Source organism: Protopterus annectens, chromosome 3.part0 (assembly GCF_019279795.1).
Source record: "Protopterus annectens isolate FY-2018-M chromosome 3.part0, PAN1.0, whole genome shotgun sequence".
NCBI lineage: Eukaryota > Metazoa > Chordata > Ceratodontiformes > Protopteridae > Protopterus > Protopterus annectens.
This window is the reverse complement of record NC_056731.1, coordinates 1,713,502,949-1,713,521,911: the sequence shown is the minus strand read 5'-3', so window position 1 is coordinate 1,713,521,911 and position 18,963 is coordinate 1,713,502,949. Positions and strand designations below refer to the sequence as shown.

Genomic DNA, 18,963 nt, shown 5'->3' with positions numbered 1-18,963 from the left:
GGAGTACAGCCTGCACATAAATGTTCTGGAGCTGAGGGTGGTGTTCCTGGCGTTGCAAAACTTCCAAGCCCTCTTACCTCTAGGAACAGTGGCAGTTCAGACGGACAACATGTCCGTGGTCTGGTACATAAACAAGCAAGGGGGGACCAGGTCTTACCCGTTATGCAGAGAGGCCATGAGAATTTGGCAATGGGCAGAGTCCACGGGTCGCTTTCTGATAGCAACGCACATCCCGGGGTCATCCAACGTCATTGCGGACAGGTTGAGCAGAGCCATCCTGTTACCTCACGAGTGGTCCCTCAATCCACAGATGGCGGAAAAGATCTTCCGCAGATGGGGCAAGCCTTGCTGCGATCTATTTGCTTCCCCGTTGAATGCAAAATGCAGAAGCTACTTTGCCCTTCTACTCCCTCCAGGTGATGTCCCCAGGGACGCACTGATACACGATTGGCCCCCGGGTCTCCTATATGCATTCCCACCTACTCCCTTGATTCCCAGATTTCTACAGAAAGTCAGGAACCTGGAAAGGACAATAATACTCATAGCCCCATTCTGGCCTCGGCAGATATGGTTCCCCTTTCTTCGAGCCCATCAAACAGAGGAACTGTGGATTCTGGACCCAGTACCAGATCTACTGACCCATTCGTCGGGAGTTCCTCACCTGTCTCTTCAGTCCCTCAAACTAGCAGCTTGGCTGCTCCGCTTCCCTGCCTAGCCAGGTCTGATCTACTTTCTCCGGCAGTTCAACACATTCTGGTTTCATCTCATAAAGCTTCCACTACAAAACTCTACAGGAGTAAATGGAAACGCTTTGTATACTGGGCGTCTAACCAACACTTTGACCACCTGGTAGCTCCTTTACATAAAGTATTGGAATTTTTATCTATCCTCTTTCACGAAGGAGCCTCTACCTCCACACTAAGAGTACAGTTGGCGGCCATATCGAACTTCCAGATTGGTGAGGACGGTTCTTCCATTATGTCTCACAGACTTTGTAAGGCTTTTATGAAAGGAACCTTCCATCTTCGGCCGCCCGTCAGGAAGCCTTTCTTTCCATGGAGTTTAAATTTGTTACTGTCACAACTCATGTTGCCACCCTTCGAACCTGGTTCGTCCTGCCACCTAAAGTTCTTATCGTGGAAGACACTTTTTCTCGTAGTTGTTACTTCAGCTCGAAGAGTATCAGAGCTGCAAGCATTATCGGTCAGACCACCTTACTTGATTTTCCATCCAGATAGAGTCTCTTTACGTACAAATCCATCTTTCCTTCCAAAGGTATGTTCCGTCACAAATATTAACCAATCCATAGAACTCCCTACCTTCTTCAAGAACCATACTAACAAGTTGGAGTATATGCTGCACAAGTTGGATGTTCACAGGCAGTTAAGATTTTATTTGGATAGGACTAGAAGTTACAGGAAGACAGATCAGCTCTTTGTCGCATTTGCAGACAATAAAAAGGGCATGGCAATTACAAAACGTACATTATCTAAATGGCTTGCTGATTGTATAGCCTTTGTATACTCTAAGTCAAATCAGTCCTTACCTACCAAACCTAAGGCCCATTCTACCAGATCCGTTTCCACTTCCTTGGCTCATGCAGCTCGTTTGCCTTTGGACACGATTTGTGCAGCAGCCACGTGGTCTAAGCCACATACTTTCATCACTCATTATAGAGTTGACAAAGCCTCCAAAGACAGGACATCTTTTGGTTCCACTGTGCTTAGGAACGTTCTTCCATGAGTCACTCGGGGTGACGGAGCTAGGGACGCTACCCGTGTGTAAGAACAAACGGCGATATTGAACACTCTCACATAAAGAAGTTATGTCCTTACCATGACGTTCCATGTGGAGTGTTCATCTCGCCTTTCTTCTTACATTCCCTCCCCCCCCCACGTGTTTTGGAAGAACGGGTAGGACTAGACTCTGATTGAAATGTCTTAACCCCTTCCGGGGTATATGGTCCTGTGTCTCATGGGGTATATGCTACTACCCTTAGTTATTTTGCTATGGTGAGAGAGTGTCTCTGGATGCCTGAGAGAGTATGTAGTTCTTGCACCTGAGGTATTGGGTTATCGGTCTGGTTTGTTTGCAAACTAGATCTGAGTAATGGCAGGGAGGATTGTGGGATATAGTCTGGTCTCGAGCTTCTCTGAGATGCAGAGCTTTGCGATGCGACTCGAGCCGAGGATCGGCTCCGAACCCGTGTAAGAACAAAGGCGAGATGAACACTCCACATGGAACGTTATGGTAAGGACATAACTTCTTTTTACTGCAGCAGTGATCATCCAAACGTCTACTGTTATGCTAAGTTCAACTTAAACAACTGTACTTTTGGCAGCAGTCAGAATTAAACTTAACAAGACCTTACTATGTTTAGGCAATTTGGATCCTATATCTCAAAAAATTGTTTCCTTACTTAGTCCCATTTGTTCACCCAATATTTCTGACAAAGTAATCTGTAGGGAATTTTTAAAGTCTACCAACTCATTACACTCCCAGAGTATATGTTCTCAGTTAATTCTTTCTTCCCCATCACACTTCCAACATTTGCCATCTGCCTGAGGTAAAATTCTTTGGAGTCTGCTTGGGGTATAAAAATAGGTACGCAAACTCTTCCAAGCAAAAATCCTAAATCTTCTGTACTTGTTTGCATATATGGGAACCTTGTATATGACTTCCAGTTAGTTGTTTCCTTGTGAATTGCTGATCCAATCATTCTTCCCAATCTTTTCTAACTTCCTCTAATTGATTCCTAGAGTTATTGGACATTATTTATATGCCCTATTAATTATCCCTTTTTAACAGCAACTTCTCTTCTAGTTTCAACTAAAAACTTGACCAGAGCAGGTCTTTCACTTAGGGTTCCCATGTCAGTTTTTCTTTGCCTATATTCTGCTATCAGTCCCTGATAGGGAAGACAATCTATAGCTTTAGTCCAAATGTCTTCTTGGCCTCTTCCCATTCTTTTACCTTTCCTTCTCTGTTTATTTGCTCTCTTGGTTCATAGGTTCATAGGTGTGTACTAGGCTAATGGCCCTAGAACCTTTACAAGCCTAGCCCATAGGATTACCCTGGCATTGAGCCACCCAACCTTAGTTCCCAGTGCCTCTGTTGAGTAGAGCCACTGGAGTTATCCCGGGTTGAATTTTCTATTTCCCATCCACTCTTCAAGATTTCTCTTGAAGAGGGCCAGTGAGGTGCCCTGCTTGACATGTATGGGAAGTCTATTCCAGAGCATGGGTAGTCTCTGGGTTATGAACCTGTCCCTCCAGCATGTTTTGCTGATTGTGGTAATGAGGTTGAGGTCTCTGGAGCATGTAGTGCAGAGGGATTGGGATTTCTTTAGATGTAGCATTTCTAACACAGCTAGGTCAGACATCACTTTGTAAGTCAAGGAGAGATCACTTCTAAGTAGGCGATATGAGACAGAATAGTCAGAGTTTTTTGATTCTGTCCATATAAGACAAGTCTTTAAGCCTAGGATCCTCTTTGTGAGGTACTTTTGTGCCCTCTCCAGTTGCTGCAGGTGTCTAATGAGGTACATGCCAAATGAGGCATGGTACTTGATGAGTGGCCTAATGAGGGAAGTGTAGAGGGAGACTGTGACCTCTTTCTTCCTGGATGCAAAACCCTTGGTAATAAGATGTGCCACATAGAAGGACATTCTGACCACAGTGGCAATGTGGTGGTCAAAAGAGAGGTTGCTGTCAACCTGTGTTCCCAGATCTCTTATAACTCCTTCTGTGTTCAGTGGACTACCATCAATGTGGTAATTCAAGGGAACTGGGTTTTTCCCAAGGGGGATGACGACACATTTTTTGGCATTGAGCTTATAGCCATGGTTCTGACATCAGTCGTTGGTCTCAGTGAGGCCTTTCTGTAGGATGTCAACATCACTTGGGGAGTTAATAATAGCTCCCAACTTGCAATTGTCTGTGAACTTTGTCAGCCAGAGTCCCTTCTTGTTGGCCTGGACTTCAGAGAAGTAGATACCAAACAGGAGAGGACCCAGGACTGAACCCTGTGGGACTCCACTCGTGACTGGTCTGCAATCCGTCCGACTTCGAGTCAGCTACTTTCACACTGTGAGTTCTATCTGTGAGCCAGTTTGCAACCCACATAGTGATATAGGGGTTGATGCCTAGCTTAGTGAGTTTTTCTATGATTCCTGAGTGGGGAATGGTATCAAAGGCCTTGGCCAGATCAAGGTAGGCTGTATGAACCACCTTGCCTTCATCCAAAGCTCTGGTGACTGACTCAAAGAAGTCGACCAAGTTGAGCAGACATGATCTAACCTTCACACAACCAAACTGTTTAGGACCCAGAGTTTGGAAATTCCCTATATCCTTGTTTATTAGGTCTACGATGATGCATTCCATAGCTTTGCATAACAGGCTCGTCAGGTTAATGGGGCGATAGTTCCCAGGGTCTGTAGTCACTCCTCCTTTGTGGAGAGGGATGACTGTAGCAGTGCACAATTTGGTAGGGACAAAGCCTGAGGTGAGGCTTTGATTGAACAGGGCACACAGGTGAGGTGCCAATTCACTCTGCAGTTCATGTAGAACACAGCCAGGGTTATTGTCAGGTCCCATAGAAGTTGTAATCTTGGCCTTGGACAGTGCTGTTTTAACCTGTGCAGCAGTAATACTGGGTGCCTGGCAATCTACTGGTATTGTGATTGGTCCTTTTGGAGAGGAGAGAGGGCTAAAGTTGGCACTGAATCTGTCGGCCAGTATATTGGCAATATCTGTTGGCTCAGTATAAGAGGTACCATTGCGCAGTAGCTCAAAACAAATCTGGGTATTGCCATGGAGAGTCTTTACATAACTATAGAAGGCCTTGTGGTTGTCTTTACTATCTGCTGCAATTCTGTTTTCATAGCTAGCTTTGGAGGATTTGATGAGGGATCTCAACTTTTTGTTGAGACTGATAAGGGAGTTTTTCCAATCTTGGGACTTTACCTTATTCTGCATCAGTTTCCTCCTACTATTGTAGAGTTTGTTTATGACAGAGGACCACCAGATTGGCTTCCTTTTTTTTGGAGGAGAGCGTCTTGGCTCGATTGGCTATGGCGAGATGGATGCATTTCTGTACGTGTTCTTACATTGCATTGGTGTATGACTCGGCGGTCATGCAACTATTCTTTATTTACATGGGTGCCTTAAAGTTATTCACCTCTGTTTTTAGGAGCCCAAAGTTAGCTTTGGAGAAGCTTTGCATGGTGGGTTCCTTTGTGTGTGTGTGTGGGGGCAGGTATGTGGATTTCCAAGGTGATTAGTTTGTGGTCAGATCTAACTAGAGAGGAATTGACTATTGGTGTAGAGCAACGGTCACCCATGTTAGTAATGACCAGGTCAAGGATTTTGCTACCTCTAGTGGGGGTAAGAACGAGCTGGTCCAGGGCATCGGAATTAATGAATTCCAGGAAACGTTGGGCAAGTGTATTGATACATGAGTAGTTTTCCCAGTTAATGGAGGGGTAGTTGAAGTTGCCCAGTATGACAGTGTTATGTTGGACCCTAATATTCTCCAGGGTGCTTTGGAACGTGGAGTGAGAGTCTTGTGACATGGTTGGGGACCTATAGCAGGCTACGACCTGAATCAGTGTCTTAACCAATGTTAGCTGCACCTGAAGTATCACAGATGCATTATGTTGGTCTACCAGTTTAGAGCTGTGTGCATCCTTTATGAATATGGCAACACCACCGCCTTTGGAGCTTCTGTCCAAGTTCTGGGGCTGAAAGGTGTAGAATGAGTTATAGCCTGGTAGTGCAGCGGTGTTTTTTGCTGCCTTGAACCAGGTCTCTGTTACAGCACAAATGTCGATGTTCTCCATTTTAAGGAGTGCTTCGAGTGAGTGCATTTTGAGATTTAGACTTCTAGTGTTGAGCAGCATGACCCTCATATTGCATTTGTTTGTAGCTGTTATGGTGGTAATTTGGTCTTTGGAATACCACCATAAAAAGGCACTGCAGGTGTGGCAAGAGCCTTGGCTAGTATCTGGAAGCCCAGGGTTGACAGATGCAGGCCATCTCCCACTTTGATTTTTGCCTCCGATCTGTCATATATCCTTCTAATTAACCTTATTATTGTATCAGGACATAAAATCCCAGCTTACTTTGAGAATGTATTCTCTGCATCAAGACCCACCAATAACAGTGATATTTTCTTATATCCTGCTTCCCTTTGGACAATCATCTATCTTAGAAGCTTATGTCCCAACACTTTGGAAAAAATCTTTTATGATACTCCTTCACAAAGGAGGTAACTCCATTCAAATGTCTAACTTCCAGTCCATTGCTCTTCTATCACCGATCTCTAAACTCCTTGAAACATGTATCCACTCTCAGCTACTCCCCTACCTACTAAAAATCAACTTCTTAGACCTACACAACATGGCTTTAGCCCAGGCTACAGTGCTAACACTGCTCTATCCTTCACCGACACTGTTAACAAAGCATGTGACTTAGGCAAACTTATCTCCTGTCTGGTCCTCGACACTGTTCCACATCAGCTTCTTATACAAAAGCTAAATGACTTTGGAGTATCCCCTCCATCTAGCAGATGGTTTGCTAGCTGCCTATCTAATAGACAGCAGGCCATTAAATGACTAGACCCCTCTCCTCATTCCAGAACACCTCAACTGGAGTTCCCCAATGCTCTGTCCTTGGCTTCTTCTTATTCAATAAGTTTACTAATGGCCTACATGCCTCCTCCCAACAGAATACATTCATATAATATGCCGATGACTCAACACTCATCTGCTCATTCAACTCCATCCTTCAGAAAATCATCCAAGCTGCTTTCACATCTATTGAAAGCCGGCTTACTAATAATCAACTACTACTTAACCCCTCCAAAACTAAATTACTACTTTTCACCCCCAAAACTCTGTCCCTAAATAAAAGCCATTTTACTATTCTCTCAAAGAACAACACTATGATCAAACTTGTTCCCCGTGCTAAACTGCTGTCACCATTGATGAACTCCTCAAATTTGACCTACACATTCAAAACAGTATTAAGAAAATACACAAGAAACTTGGTATTTTCTACCGGCACAAACATTTCCTAGACTTACCCACGAAATGCACTCTTGCCACCGCCTACCTTCTTCCTACACTCTTATATGGTGCCCCTGTTCTTACAAACCTGCCTAAAAAGTAAGCTTGAAACCTGCTACAATAAAGTTGCAAAATTTGCCACTGATACAAAATACTGCCCACTTCACTATATACCCCTCTGCTCTCTCATTTGGCTTGAGCTTCCACAATATCTAACCTTCCTACAACTTAAAATGGCTCATAAGATCATTCATAAACCCATGACCTGCCCAACTCTCAATACTATCTTCCATACCTACATACCCAACAGGTCTATTAGGTCAGAAAACAAGCAACTTTTAGATCAGCACCATCCTAGGATGTCTGCTGGTCAAAGTCTATACTCTTGCTCCATAGCTAAAATCTGAAACTCCTTTCACCTTACTTTAAGATCCAACAACATACACACAGCCTTCAAACTCTCACTTAAGGAATACCTCTCCAGATCCTGGATTTGCTCCTTCTCAACCCCAGGCTGACAACCTGTCTATTAAAGGACACATCAATCTCTTACCAGTCTTAGATTTAATCTTATACATCTGTATTCTTCTTTCTCCTCCATTGCACACTCTACAATTCCTTCTCCCTTTTCTTCTTAACTTCCTACCTCACCCTATAGAATATCTCCCAAATAAGACTGTACATGCTTCATATGGAGAATATACTTGGAATTATCCTGCATTTGCAGTCAGAGATCTTTATTTCACCATTGTCAAGTTGTATGTTTTTTCTTCTTTTCTCTACAATCAGAATTTGTAAGAGTCCAATTATTGTTTTGTAATTCATTCTTTTTCATTTTGGAGCTTTCTCCCCGGGCTTCCACTGAAAAAGGGTTCTCTTAGGCCCAGTTGGACTTTCCCAGTAAACAGATCTCAAATAAATAACTGAATAAATAAACAAATAAAATCATTGTTCTATTAATGTTGTCAAATGTTTGCCTTCCCTCCACAAAACCACATTGTCCGATAGCTATCAATTTTGGCATCACATTTGCCATTCTTTTAGCCATTATAGACATAAACATTTTATAATCACAGTTTAAAATTGAAATGGGCCTGTATGAAGTATTATCAGATGGGTCTTTATATCTTTAAGTATTACAGTCATCACAGCTTTTTTCCAGGATGTTGGTGCCTTTCTTCCTTTTAAAATGCTGTTAAAAAACTTCCCAATTGTTATCACTTTCTTCCCCCCTAGCTTCCAAACTTCCACCTAAATACCATCTATTCCTGGAGACTTTCCTGCAAACTGGTTATGCATCACCATTTTTATGTTATCTCCTTCTGTTCTTAACTGTTAATTGTTGAGCCTCATCTACCTCTAAACTTGGCATATTTAAGCTTTCCATACCTATTTCCATTTGTGGTTTTTCTTGATTTCCCCACTTCTCTGCTTTATACAAATTACCATAACATTTCCAAAATATCTCTAATACCTCTACAGGATCTCTAGTTATTTTTCTTGTTGTAGGCTCCTTAAGTTTGGCAACAGCCCTTCCTGTTGCCTAAGTCATTGTGCCAAAACTTTTTGTGCTCTAGAGTTATTATCAAAACAGTTGCTTAGCTATCCTTCAAAACTCATGCATATTACCCAAGTACTCCTTTATTTTCTCTTTAGCATGCTGCAATTGTCCCTCCTCTTGTTCTGTGAGATCACCCTTATTTTGTAATACTTTAATCTTTGTCAGCTCTTCTAAATATTTCTTATTACTTCTTAAACAGATCTATTTTTCTTTTATTCTACCCCATTTTTAAACTCCACTTTCATTTTACCCCAATCACTAGCTATAATTTCTGGAGTACTTATATCTTCCCTAAAAATCCCAGATAATTTCCACTATCCATTCTGTAAATTCCTCTCTTTTTAACAGGTAGGTGGGGAAGTGCCAGTGTGTCATCTTTACTTCATTCACCTGCATTTTTGTCTTAGAAATTATTGGTGCATGAACTGAAATAGATATTGGATGTGTATCAGACTTCTATGTTAAATGGACATGTTCCTGTGAAATATAATTTCTGTCAAGTCTAGGCCAGTTATTGTACCTTGGAGAATAATATGTAAATTGTCAGAGTTCCTATTACTGCATTCATGTCTTTCATACCAAATATTTTCATAACTTTCTTCAGAAATCTACCCTGTTTTGTTATATTTTTTCTTCTAAGTTCCAGGATGCATCCTCAATGCTGCAAATCAAATTCCAGTCCCCACCTGTAAGTAATATTCCCTGCTGAAAGCTGATTATTTCTCACAATATTTTAAGCTCCAAAAAAGCAGTTTTAGGTGGAATATAAATACATGCCAGTGTAATCCTCATCCCTTGCTAGTAGCTCCTTACTACTACAAATCCGCCACTCTTATCTTCTTTTTTTTCATTCTCTATCAGTACTGGAGCTCATCTAGCAATTAATTATAAGTACTCTTATTTTCCTTTCTCCCTGATATTTTGCAGAATAGCCATCCTGAAACCCATTTTTTATCAAATTCACATGATGATTTCTTACCAAATGTTGCTATTTGCACTGTGCATTTTTTATTATAATTAAGTATCCATTCCTTTTCGTCTGTATCTGTGAGACCATTCACATTCCAAGATAATATGGAAAGTGTCACCATTATGATAAAAAAGTCATTATTCCCACATAACAGCTTTTTCAGATGTCTATTTCCAGCTTTGTGACACATTAACCCATTAATTAATTAATTAATTAATTAATTAATTAAGTCATGTTAATCCTTTATATGTTTTTCTCATCATCAACATTGGAACCTATGTCACATTTTACAAGAGTTTTTGTTTTAATAAATACTCTCAAACCTAAACACACACACCCCTATAATCTGTAAACTTAATGCAAGCAAGCATAACTATGTCCATCTCCAAATAATGATGTCTAACCCTCTAATAGCAACATTTGTGCATAGCTGCTAACATAGGCAAGCCATGTTAAGATGCGTGTTATTGCCTGTGCTTCTACTTACACTAATTGGTGTCTGTTCTTTTTTTTCATCATTATTCCCGATGTGAAAGATAATTGCATATTTTCAGAAATTATTAAGTTTTAGCCTTGAAGAAACCAATGTACTGTCTTTTATTGCCTTATTATCAGCTTGCCTCCATGGAAAAGTAAGAGAACAAATGTATTTCTCTGTTGCAACCTAAAAGACAAGCTGAAACCTTTATTGCTAAAGGAAAACATTTCATTATATTTGGTGTTTTCATATTTACTTGTTTCCACTTAAAATGTATTATTAATTTATTTATTATTAAATTAAGCCAAGGGTCTTACTCTAGACATTCATCTATGCAAAATAAGAGAAAACTTATTAGCTCTACATATATTAGTATCTGTGTACTTTTACACCCAATCCCCCACATCAGCAATCTAAGATTACAGCCTATTAATGTAAACATGTTTTTTTCCCTATCTTTTCTTCTCTTTTTGCTGTATAATGCCAACATTTCTTAATTCCAAGAAAGAAGGAAGAAAGAAAGAGAAGAGGAAGAAAACAGGCATCTGGTTACTTTAGCAACGTTATCACATACAAGAACAACTAAAAATACTTACTGTAAAATATGCAATTTATATAGTGAAGAGTTTCATAGAAGTACTGTTAAGAAAATAAATTGGTTTACATACAGTTGCCTTTTTCCTTCTTCCTCCCTCCTCTTCAGAGTCCTCCCAAACACTAATGGCATGAAGTGAGACAAATGGTTTTCAGTTCCTCATAAGTTTAACAAAGTCAACAAAAGTCCTCTCTTTCCTTTCTTCTACAGCCGCATTTCATGAATGTGATTGATGCTTTGCAGTTTCACATTTATTCAGATTCCAGTTCAATTCTATGGTACTCCTGATTCTACTGGTCAAGTCGTGGGCTTTTCTCTCAAGCATTTTCCTTTGGAACATTGGAAACTATTTCACTGCCAAAGTCTCTTGATGTACTTCATTATCAGAATAATGAGGCACAGAGTCCCCTTGTGCCTCATAGCTCATTTGTTGTTGGATACATTTTTACATTTCATCCTTAGTCTGTTCTGCATCAAAAACGACTTTGATCCTCCAGTAAAAAAAAATATTCTGAAGATAGCTGGAAACAGCAGCTTGAATCTCACCCCTTCTCATCATTCCCTGATTACTGGAAAAAAATAGTTTCTCTTCTGCCTGGTGTACATTGAATAATCATTTTCTACAAACACTATACTATCTCCATCTTTTAATACTTTGTCATTTTGCCACAGTTTTGTCAGGATCAACTCATTCTCCTAGTTGGTTTGCATCTTTACTAATAAAGGATTTGGCTGATTTCTCATGATGGTATTTAGAGCGTACACACTGCGTGCCCTTTAAATTAACAGTCCCTGCTATGGAATACCAGTGCAATTGCTTATTTGTACCTTCATAAAATTAATACAGTCTATTCCTTCTACTTTCTCTGGTATATATCAGAAAATCTCAGATTTTCCAACCAGACTAGAAAATCTCAGATTTTTCCATATGTGCTCTGTCCTCTAATTCTACAATTTTTTGAAATGTCTCTTCATGAGTAGTCTTATATTCAGTCACCCTTTTCTTCATTTCAACCTCTGATTTTTGCAGTTTTATCAGCTTATCTGAATATCCATGTAAAACTTCTCCCATTTTTCCAGCCTTTTGTTATTTGAATGGATATACTTCTTCAAAGTTTCATTTATTTTAATCAGCACATTTGACTTATTTTTTTCCTCTGTATTATTGGAAGCATCAAAGCTGGAGCTTGAACTGCTTTATACTGAACAACTGCAGGATTTTTACCAGTCACTTTCTCTTCACCTTTTCTAGCTGGTTTTCTTTAGGCTCTCTTAGTTTCTTCTTTGTAGGCATCCAGACTCTAGCTAGTAACTGAATTTTATTCAACTTGACAATATATCCAGCTGCAGTTTCTCAGTTTGTTTTCACACTGACAGAGCTGCTGTTAAGCTCTTGATCAGTATGTAGCCTTCTTGGAAGTCGCATGACATTTTACTTTTTAAGTCTTTATGGGTTCATTCAGGCCAGTAAAGCCAAAACCCACTAGCTGTAACCATGCATGAGGTTTAAGGCCTCACACTGTGAAGACTGCAGCTTGGTTGGGTCTTTCATGAATTTGTTTTTTTTTTCCTGAATGGTTTAGCTTTGTGACCTTTTTAGTCTTTGTTTTATGTGTGTGTGTGTGTGTGTGTGTGTGTGTGTGTGTGTGTGTGTGTGTGTGTGTGTGTATATATATATATATATATATACACACACACACACACACACATATATATATATATATATATATATATATATATATATATATATATATAAAACATATGTAATGTATGTGTGTGACACACACACAAATATTTTAACATAATTCCTCCAGAGGAATCAGCCTGCATTAGTATCCTTTCACTGCTGTTTACTTTGCATGGAGGAGCACACTACACTGTTCGAAAGTAAATCAAAGCCTATTAAAAGTAAATACATATACCAAGACAATAAGTGACATTAACTTGTAAGAGCTGTAAGGCAACTTATCTACATTTAATTCAGTAAATTAACTGACACCACTATTAGATTATTGTAATGTATATGGGGCTGCTGGATATCGCCAAATGCCTATGCAAGTACAGAATTCACAATTTCTCACTTCTGAATTCAGATGCTACAGTGTGGAGACTGCCTAAAGAGGAAGAGCAAGATCTGACTTTGCCATTCTCTGAGGTTTTTATATTGTAGGTTGTTGCTTCCTATTATGGTTTCTGTTTTTTGAATAGTACAACAAGAGAGATACTGCATTAATGAGACCTACTACTTTGAAACACCTTTTCAGAAAACAGATATGCAAAATGTTTATTTTCTTTATTGCATTATTTTCCCTTCTTGCAGTGTGGCACTGTGCTCATCTTCTTGCCATCTGTTTAATTGCATGCTATCAGTTTTACATGCTTCTACTAGTGGGCCTTTGCTCTTGCTTAGCTCCCCAGTGAGTATATCATTCATTAATGTTGTGTAACTGATTTAAATGTAATTGCAGTTGTGGTGACAGATGCTTCTAAGGTATAACTGCTTCAAAACATAAATCGTGCCATTACTTTGTGTTATGTTCTGTTTAGCAGTAGATTGTTAAATGTGTTCTGTGAATTTACAAACTGGTCAGCAGATGGTTGTGCAGTCTGTTAAGCCACTGTGTTTGCTTTACCACTGATCAGAAGTTCATCCAGTCATGATTCTCTCCATTTTTTTTTGTGTTATACCCACTCATTAACTCTGTATGGGTTGCCATTTGAGTAGCAACCTCAAAACAGAATTTTACATTTTAACAGGACTTTTCTGACGTGCAATGTTTCCTGAATGCCATAAATGTTCCCTGTATCAGCTTAAGTATTTAACTTCTCAATAAGGAAGCTTTCACATATGTCCTGTGTATTTGTGGCTAATAAAAATGCTAACTTTTTTTCAGTATAGGTGCAGTGAATGCAGGTTTATGTTACTGATGAAATACAAAATGCATTTTCTTATGTGTAGGCACATCTTAGGAAAACACACGCTACAGTATGTATTGAACAGATACTGTTGTACACCCATGCACTTGTGAGGTACCAGCCTAAAAAGTATACCTCTCAATTCTTCATGATTTTCAAAGACATCCTTGATTTTGTCTTTAAGTTTTACTCTGTCCTTCATAAAATTTGTGAATTTTTAGCAAACTTGGGAGGATTAAAATCACTAATTACCACTACTAATAGTTGAATATGTCTTTTTCTTCAGAAGATGCACCAATTCCTCTTATTCTAATGATTTTCTAAATGAATATGCAGACAGATAAAGCATGAACCTGATTTGGAGCTATTGTTCATCATGATTTTGAGATTCTTCTCTGATTTTGAATGAAGAGGGTGAAACAACTCTCAGTAGTAATATCTTCTGTTCAGCATGTGTGTGTGTGTGTGTGTGTGTGTGTGTGTGTGTGTGTGTATATATATATATATATATATATATATATATATATATATATATATATGAGAAAGATGTGTGTTATTTATTCCCACTGTATTGACATCATGATATGTTCCTCTTTTCAGACTGGAGTGTACTGTACGTTATCATATTGGCATTTACTGCACTTTTAATTCTTGTTGGAATACTGTGGTTATGCATCAGTTGCTGTAAAAGGTAAACTGCTTTTTACTTTTCTTCTTTTTGCAATAGTAGATGATTCTGAGTAAATATATTTTTACTTTGCTTATTTGTTTATTTATTTTTGCATTTCTGGCTTCAGTCATAGCTAACCATGAGGTAGTCTTACAAAGCATGCACAAAGACACCCAATATCACCTATCTATATTTCCATATATAGCAATATAGTCTGCTTTCCCAAAATGCTCCCCTCTAAAATATTGTGATTGTGGTGCTTTGCTTGCAACCTATTCTTTGTTTGTTATGCATGTAGTGTGATGTGGGAAAAGAACTAGGCTGTTTGACATACTTTGCCTGTTGGAGATTGACACCTTTACCTGGTCTGGAAAACAATTAACATACCAACCTTTTCATTATCTATCTGCCAAATACATTGTCTCAGATGTGTTCTACAATCTATGCTTCAAGAATACTACCAGCAGAAGAGGGTAATCTCTCAGTAATAAGTACATTTTAGTTTGAGTCTTGTCAGCCATCTGTTTTGCTGTGTTTTACAAACATAAATATGCTCCAAAAAGAATAAGGTAGAAGGACTTGTAGCCATCCATTCCTTCCTTGGGGTGAGCTCTGTATTAGTGACCACTGCCCATGTATTCCCCACCTCATATACTAGTCAACTCCATTAATCTTGTGATATTCCAATTTCTTTATGATTTCCATATTAAAAGTATCATTAGAGCTTCTTCTGCTCCTAGCACTCCCTTTTCTAGAATTCTTGACAACAGCAATGCCATTTTTACAGCAGTTGTATCTTGCCTTTCTATTCTGAGTAGGTCTTCACAGCTTGAAAGAATGATTCTTGCTTTCTTTCCTTGTCCATTTGTTTGAATTTGCCATGCTTATATCTTCTCTTCTTTAAGAAATAAATAATATGCTCTTTTTTATGTAATCCTGTAAAAGTATATGTAAAAGAGCAGTAATTATACTATTTTCAGAATTCATCTTAATTAGTGGACAGTACTGTCAACACTTGGCAAATATCCCAAAGGATGTGTAGCCTTGAGGATCTAGAGTATGAGAAGTTTTCCCCCACTTCACCCAGAGCTTCTATATCTGATTTACTTTGTGCCCAGTTTTAACAAAAATTGTCCATTGATAGAAAGTGAAATTTCAGAATGTTTCCCCCCACTAAAGACATTCAAGCAGTTTAAAGCTTTTGTAGTTAGCTTCTAGTAAGAATAATCATAAAATCATCTTCAATCAGGAAAGAGGAAAAAAACATAAGAATGGGATGCTACTGCCCCTGTTTACTTTGTCTATTGAGCCCCTGTCATTCTAGAAGGGATAGTGGGTCATACTATCTGGGTGAAATTATTTAGGGCTTAATACAGAAATTCTGATGTTTTCAGATTGATTTTGTTGGGTAGTCTGGGGCCATACATTGTATGTCTAAAGCTGATGTTAATTGAGTTCATGTCACTAGCTGATTTAAAATCCATAGTAGCACAAACTTCAAGTTTTAAATACCCCACTGGTTACCATGCCATATAATACCCACAGGCTAATCAAGAGTAATTTTGAACATGTATGAATAATGCTATTCAGATCCTCCCAGAACTTAACTACATGCCGCTCTGTGATGACCTTATAGTGTAAAACTGCACACACAGGCAGTTCATCTATTAGTACTAGGTTGGATCAGTGCTTATAAACTAGTTTTTAGACTGAGGACCTTATATGTGCCTACATATCTCCTTGCCTATCCATCCTGTGTGTGGCTTTAGAATGTACAAACTCTGTTCTGACTATCTAGGATTGTAAGAAACAAGGAATGAAGTGGGAGGGTTGTATGCATTGTATGAGCTCTATAAATAGAAAGTAGTGGCATGGCAAATGTAAGAATGTACATATTTTCCACTTTCTATCACCCTCTAGAAACCCGCTACCTTCTCTCAGTTTCATGTATTACTTTGGATTATAGCTTATTCCAGTGCATAATACACAGGGCTGTTTCTTAGTACATCTGTAGATTTCCTATAGTCCTAAAACAATTACATTTCTTATATGCATTTCACAGATGCCTTTCACTGATAAAACAATAAACTCTTTATATTGGGGGTTTTGTGTTTATCTAATTATCTCTCTGGGTCTATTTCAGTCTGCTTTAAAATATACAAACAACTCTATCCCAGGCTGTTCCTAGTGTCTTACAGGGTTGGCCTCTAAGCTCCTCTTTTTGTCATTCCATACTGTCTGACTCTTCTCTTCCTGTAACTCCAACAGGCAACTTCAGAACCTTTCTCACCATCTTCTGATGTCTCTCTGATGACTGTCCTTTCACACAGTTGGTGTGTGCCCTTTTATCTCATGTAAGACTTGCCCAGCTATTTCTCTAGCATCTCTTAAAGAGGCATGTACTTATTTTGCTATATTATGAGTTATGTTATTGCACCGCACTTTAGAACTATACCAAAATTCTAGTAACCTGGAAGAAGGTTAGATAATCTGCCTTGGAGTAAATAGGTATCTCTTCCCCCCCAAAATCTTCAACTTAAGGTATGAAAAGTTATCCTTGCAATCTTTACTTGTGTTACCAATGCAACTTGCCCCCAAAATACTCCTGAAAGTACAAGCTGATTCAATCTGGCTTATTGAAGTATCCCCTGGAATCCCAAATCTATGACTGAGGACTGTTCTTTATGGTACTGTGGCTGGGTTCATCATTTCTGCCAGTTAACATTTGGCATATTTTTCAGAAGATCCTGCAAAAAGAAAGAACACAAAGCCATGTTGATACACATCATGTCACTCATCAACTTCGTAAGTGTGCTCATCCTTTGCACCTGCCAGTTCTTTTTTGCCGCTTGCACAGTCCAGAGCTCAATCATTGCCTTCCCAAGTAAAAGGTTCTACCTTGTCATGCCTTATTTGTTTAAGTTTTTGGTTATTGTTGAAATCTGTTTACATCTTGCATTAGGTGGTAGAATGAGGCATCATGGAGGACTGCTGGGAAAGTCAAGGCTGATTATCTGAAGGATATATAGCTATATTAAGTAGTTTATTGTCATTTTGAAAAAAACCTCAGTCATGGCAATAGAACAAAAGAGTAACAAAAGGAAATCATATGGAACAATGGATCATTTGCTATAAATAAAGTCATAATGGAGAATTGTGAAAAGGGAAAGAATCGAAGTATGGCATGGATAGACAGAAAAGCATTTGACAATATTTGTCATTTATGGATAAAAGAGTGCTTGCAAATGTATGAGATACACCCTGCATTGATAGGTTGCATTACAGTGACCATGAAACAGTGGCAAACCACTTTACAGCTAAGCCATGATAAAGGACAAATTATTATCCCAGAGAGAAAAATTCAAAGGGAGATATTCCAGGGTGACTCTTTGTCACTGCTGTTCTTTTGTCTTGTCCTTAACCATTAAGCTGTCGACTTGATAGATTAGGTGATGGCTACAATTTGGCTCCCAGAAAACAACAGTGTAAAGATTTCTCATCTTCTTTTTGTGAATTATTTAAAACTGTATAGTTCATCAGATGAGGAACTGAAAGCACAACTGCAAGTGGTCAAAACATTCTCAGATGATGTAAGAATGTCGTTTGGTCATGAGCTGCAGCACCAAGAAGATTTCAGTCTAGGACAGGCAGGTGATATAAAATAACTTGAGCAAGATGAAGTTTATAAATATTTGGGAAATTATTGAAGGATCAACAAGAAAACATGAACAAATGTGAATAAAACTTGGTAAGGAATATTTTAGAAGACTAAAATTAATACTGAACACAGCTCTGACATCTAGTAACAAAGTTTAAGCTATAAACCAATTTGCTCTTTGTGTCCTAACTCACAGTTTTGGGGTGATTGACTGCTCCAAAAGGTATTGGATCAGTTGGACAGGAAGACAAGAAAAATGTTTATAAAATGATTTATAAAAATCAGTGTATACCACGATTATATATTTCCTGTTCTGAAGGAGACATGGTCCTCCGTGAAACTGATTACATGTATAAATCTGCAATCATAGGACTGCATACATATCTGCTGACCTCACAGGATCCAAACATAGAGGAAGTTTTAAAACATGAGGAGAAGAGGAGAACAAGTCTAAGATAACTTTCCTGCTTAGTTTAGCAGAAGCAAGTGGTGTCAAGTGGGAATGGAAATCAAACCAGAAGTAGATGAAAATCTTGACGAATGGATGGGAGATCGTAAGTTTACTCCTGGGATATCTTCTGTGTCCCTGCTTGACAGAGGTACAGTAAACTAACCTTAAAAGGGCTACCTTCTGTGACCTACTATACAGAGGCACAGTCAACTAATCTAAAAGGGTGGCGAAAGCCAAACACACTCTGGCTAGGCTTATAAATGCCCTAGGGCAGATAGCCTAGTATTAACCTATGAACCTATGAAGTAATATTGCTGGAATTGAATTCATCCTGAAGTCTTGTGAGTGCCTTCATGAGCTGTTCCCTGTTTTTCCAAAATCTCACCAAGAGAACACTGATATATTGACTGTATTTTATATATCATATATCATGGACAAAAGCAGGTAAAAAAAGACAGCTGAGTGCACAAGTCTCAGGGTAAAAAAGTGCCCAGTCAAGGTAGGGGTACTGGTGCCCAGAATGGAAAACAATGACAGTGTAGAATCCTCAAGACACAAAAATATTCTACAATGGGGTTAGGCCAGGCTCAGATGAAGG

At 38.9% G+C, this 18,963-nt stretch overlaps 1 protein-coding gene across 1 annotated transcript in view; it reads left to right on the top strand.

The window, feature by feature from the left end:
• The window catches only part of KIAA0319 (KIAA0319 ortholog), a 2,335,945-nt gene that overhangs the window by 2,164,734 nt on the left and 152,248 nt on the right, over positions 1 to 18,963 (top strand). The window contains exon 18 of the mRNA XM_044065978.1: positions 14,187 to 14,277. Within this exon, the coding sequence (XP_043921913.1) occupies positions 14,187 to 14,277 (91 nt within the window). The remainder of the gene's footprint in view (positions 1 to 14,186; positions 14,278 to 18,963) is intronic.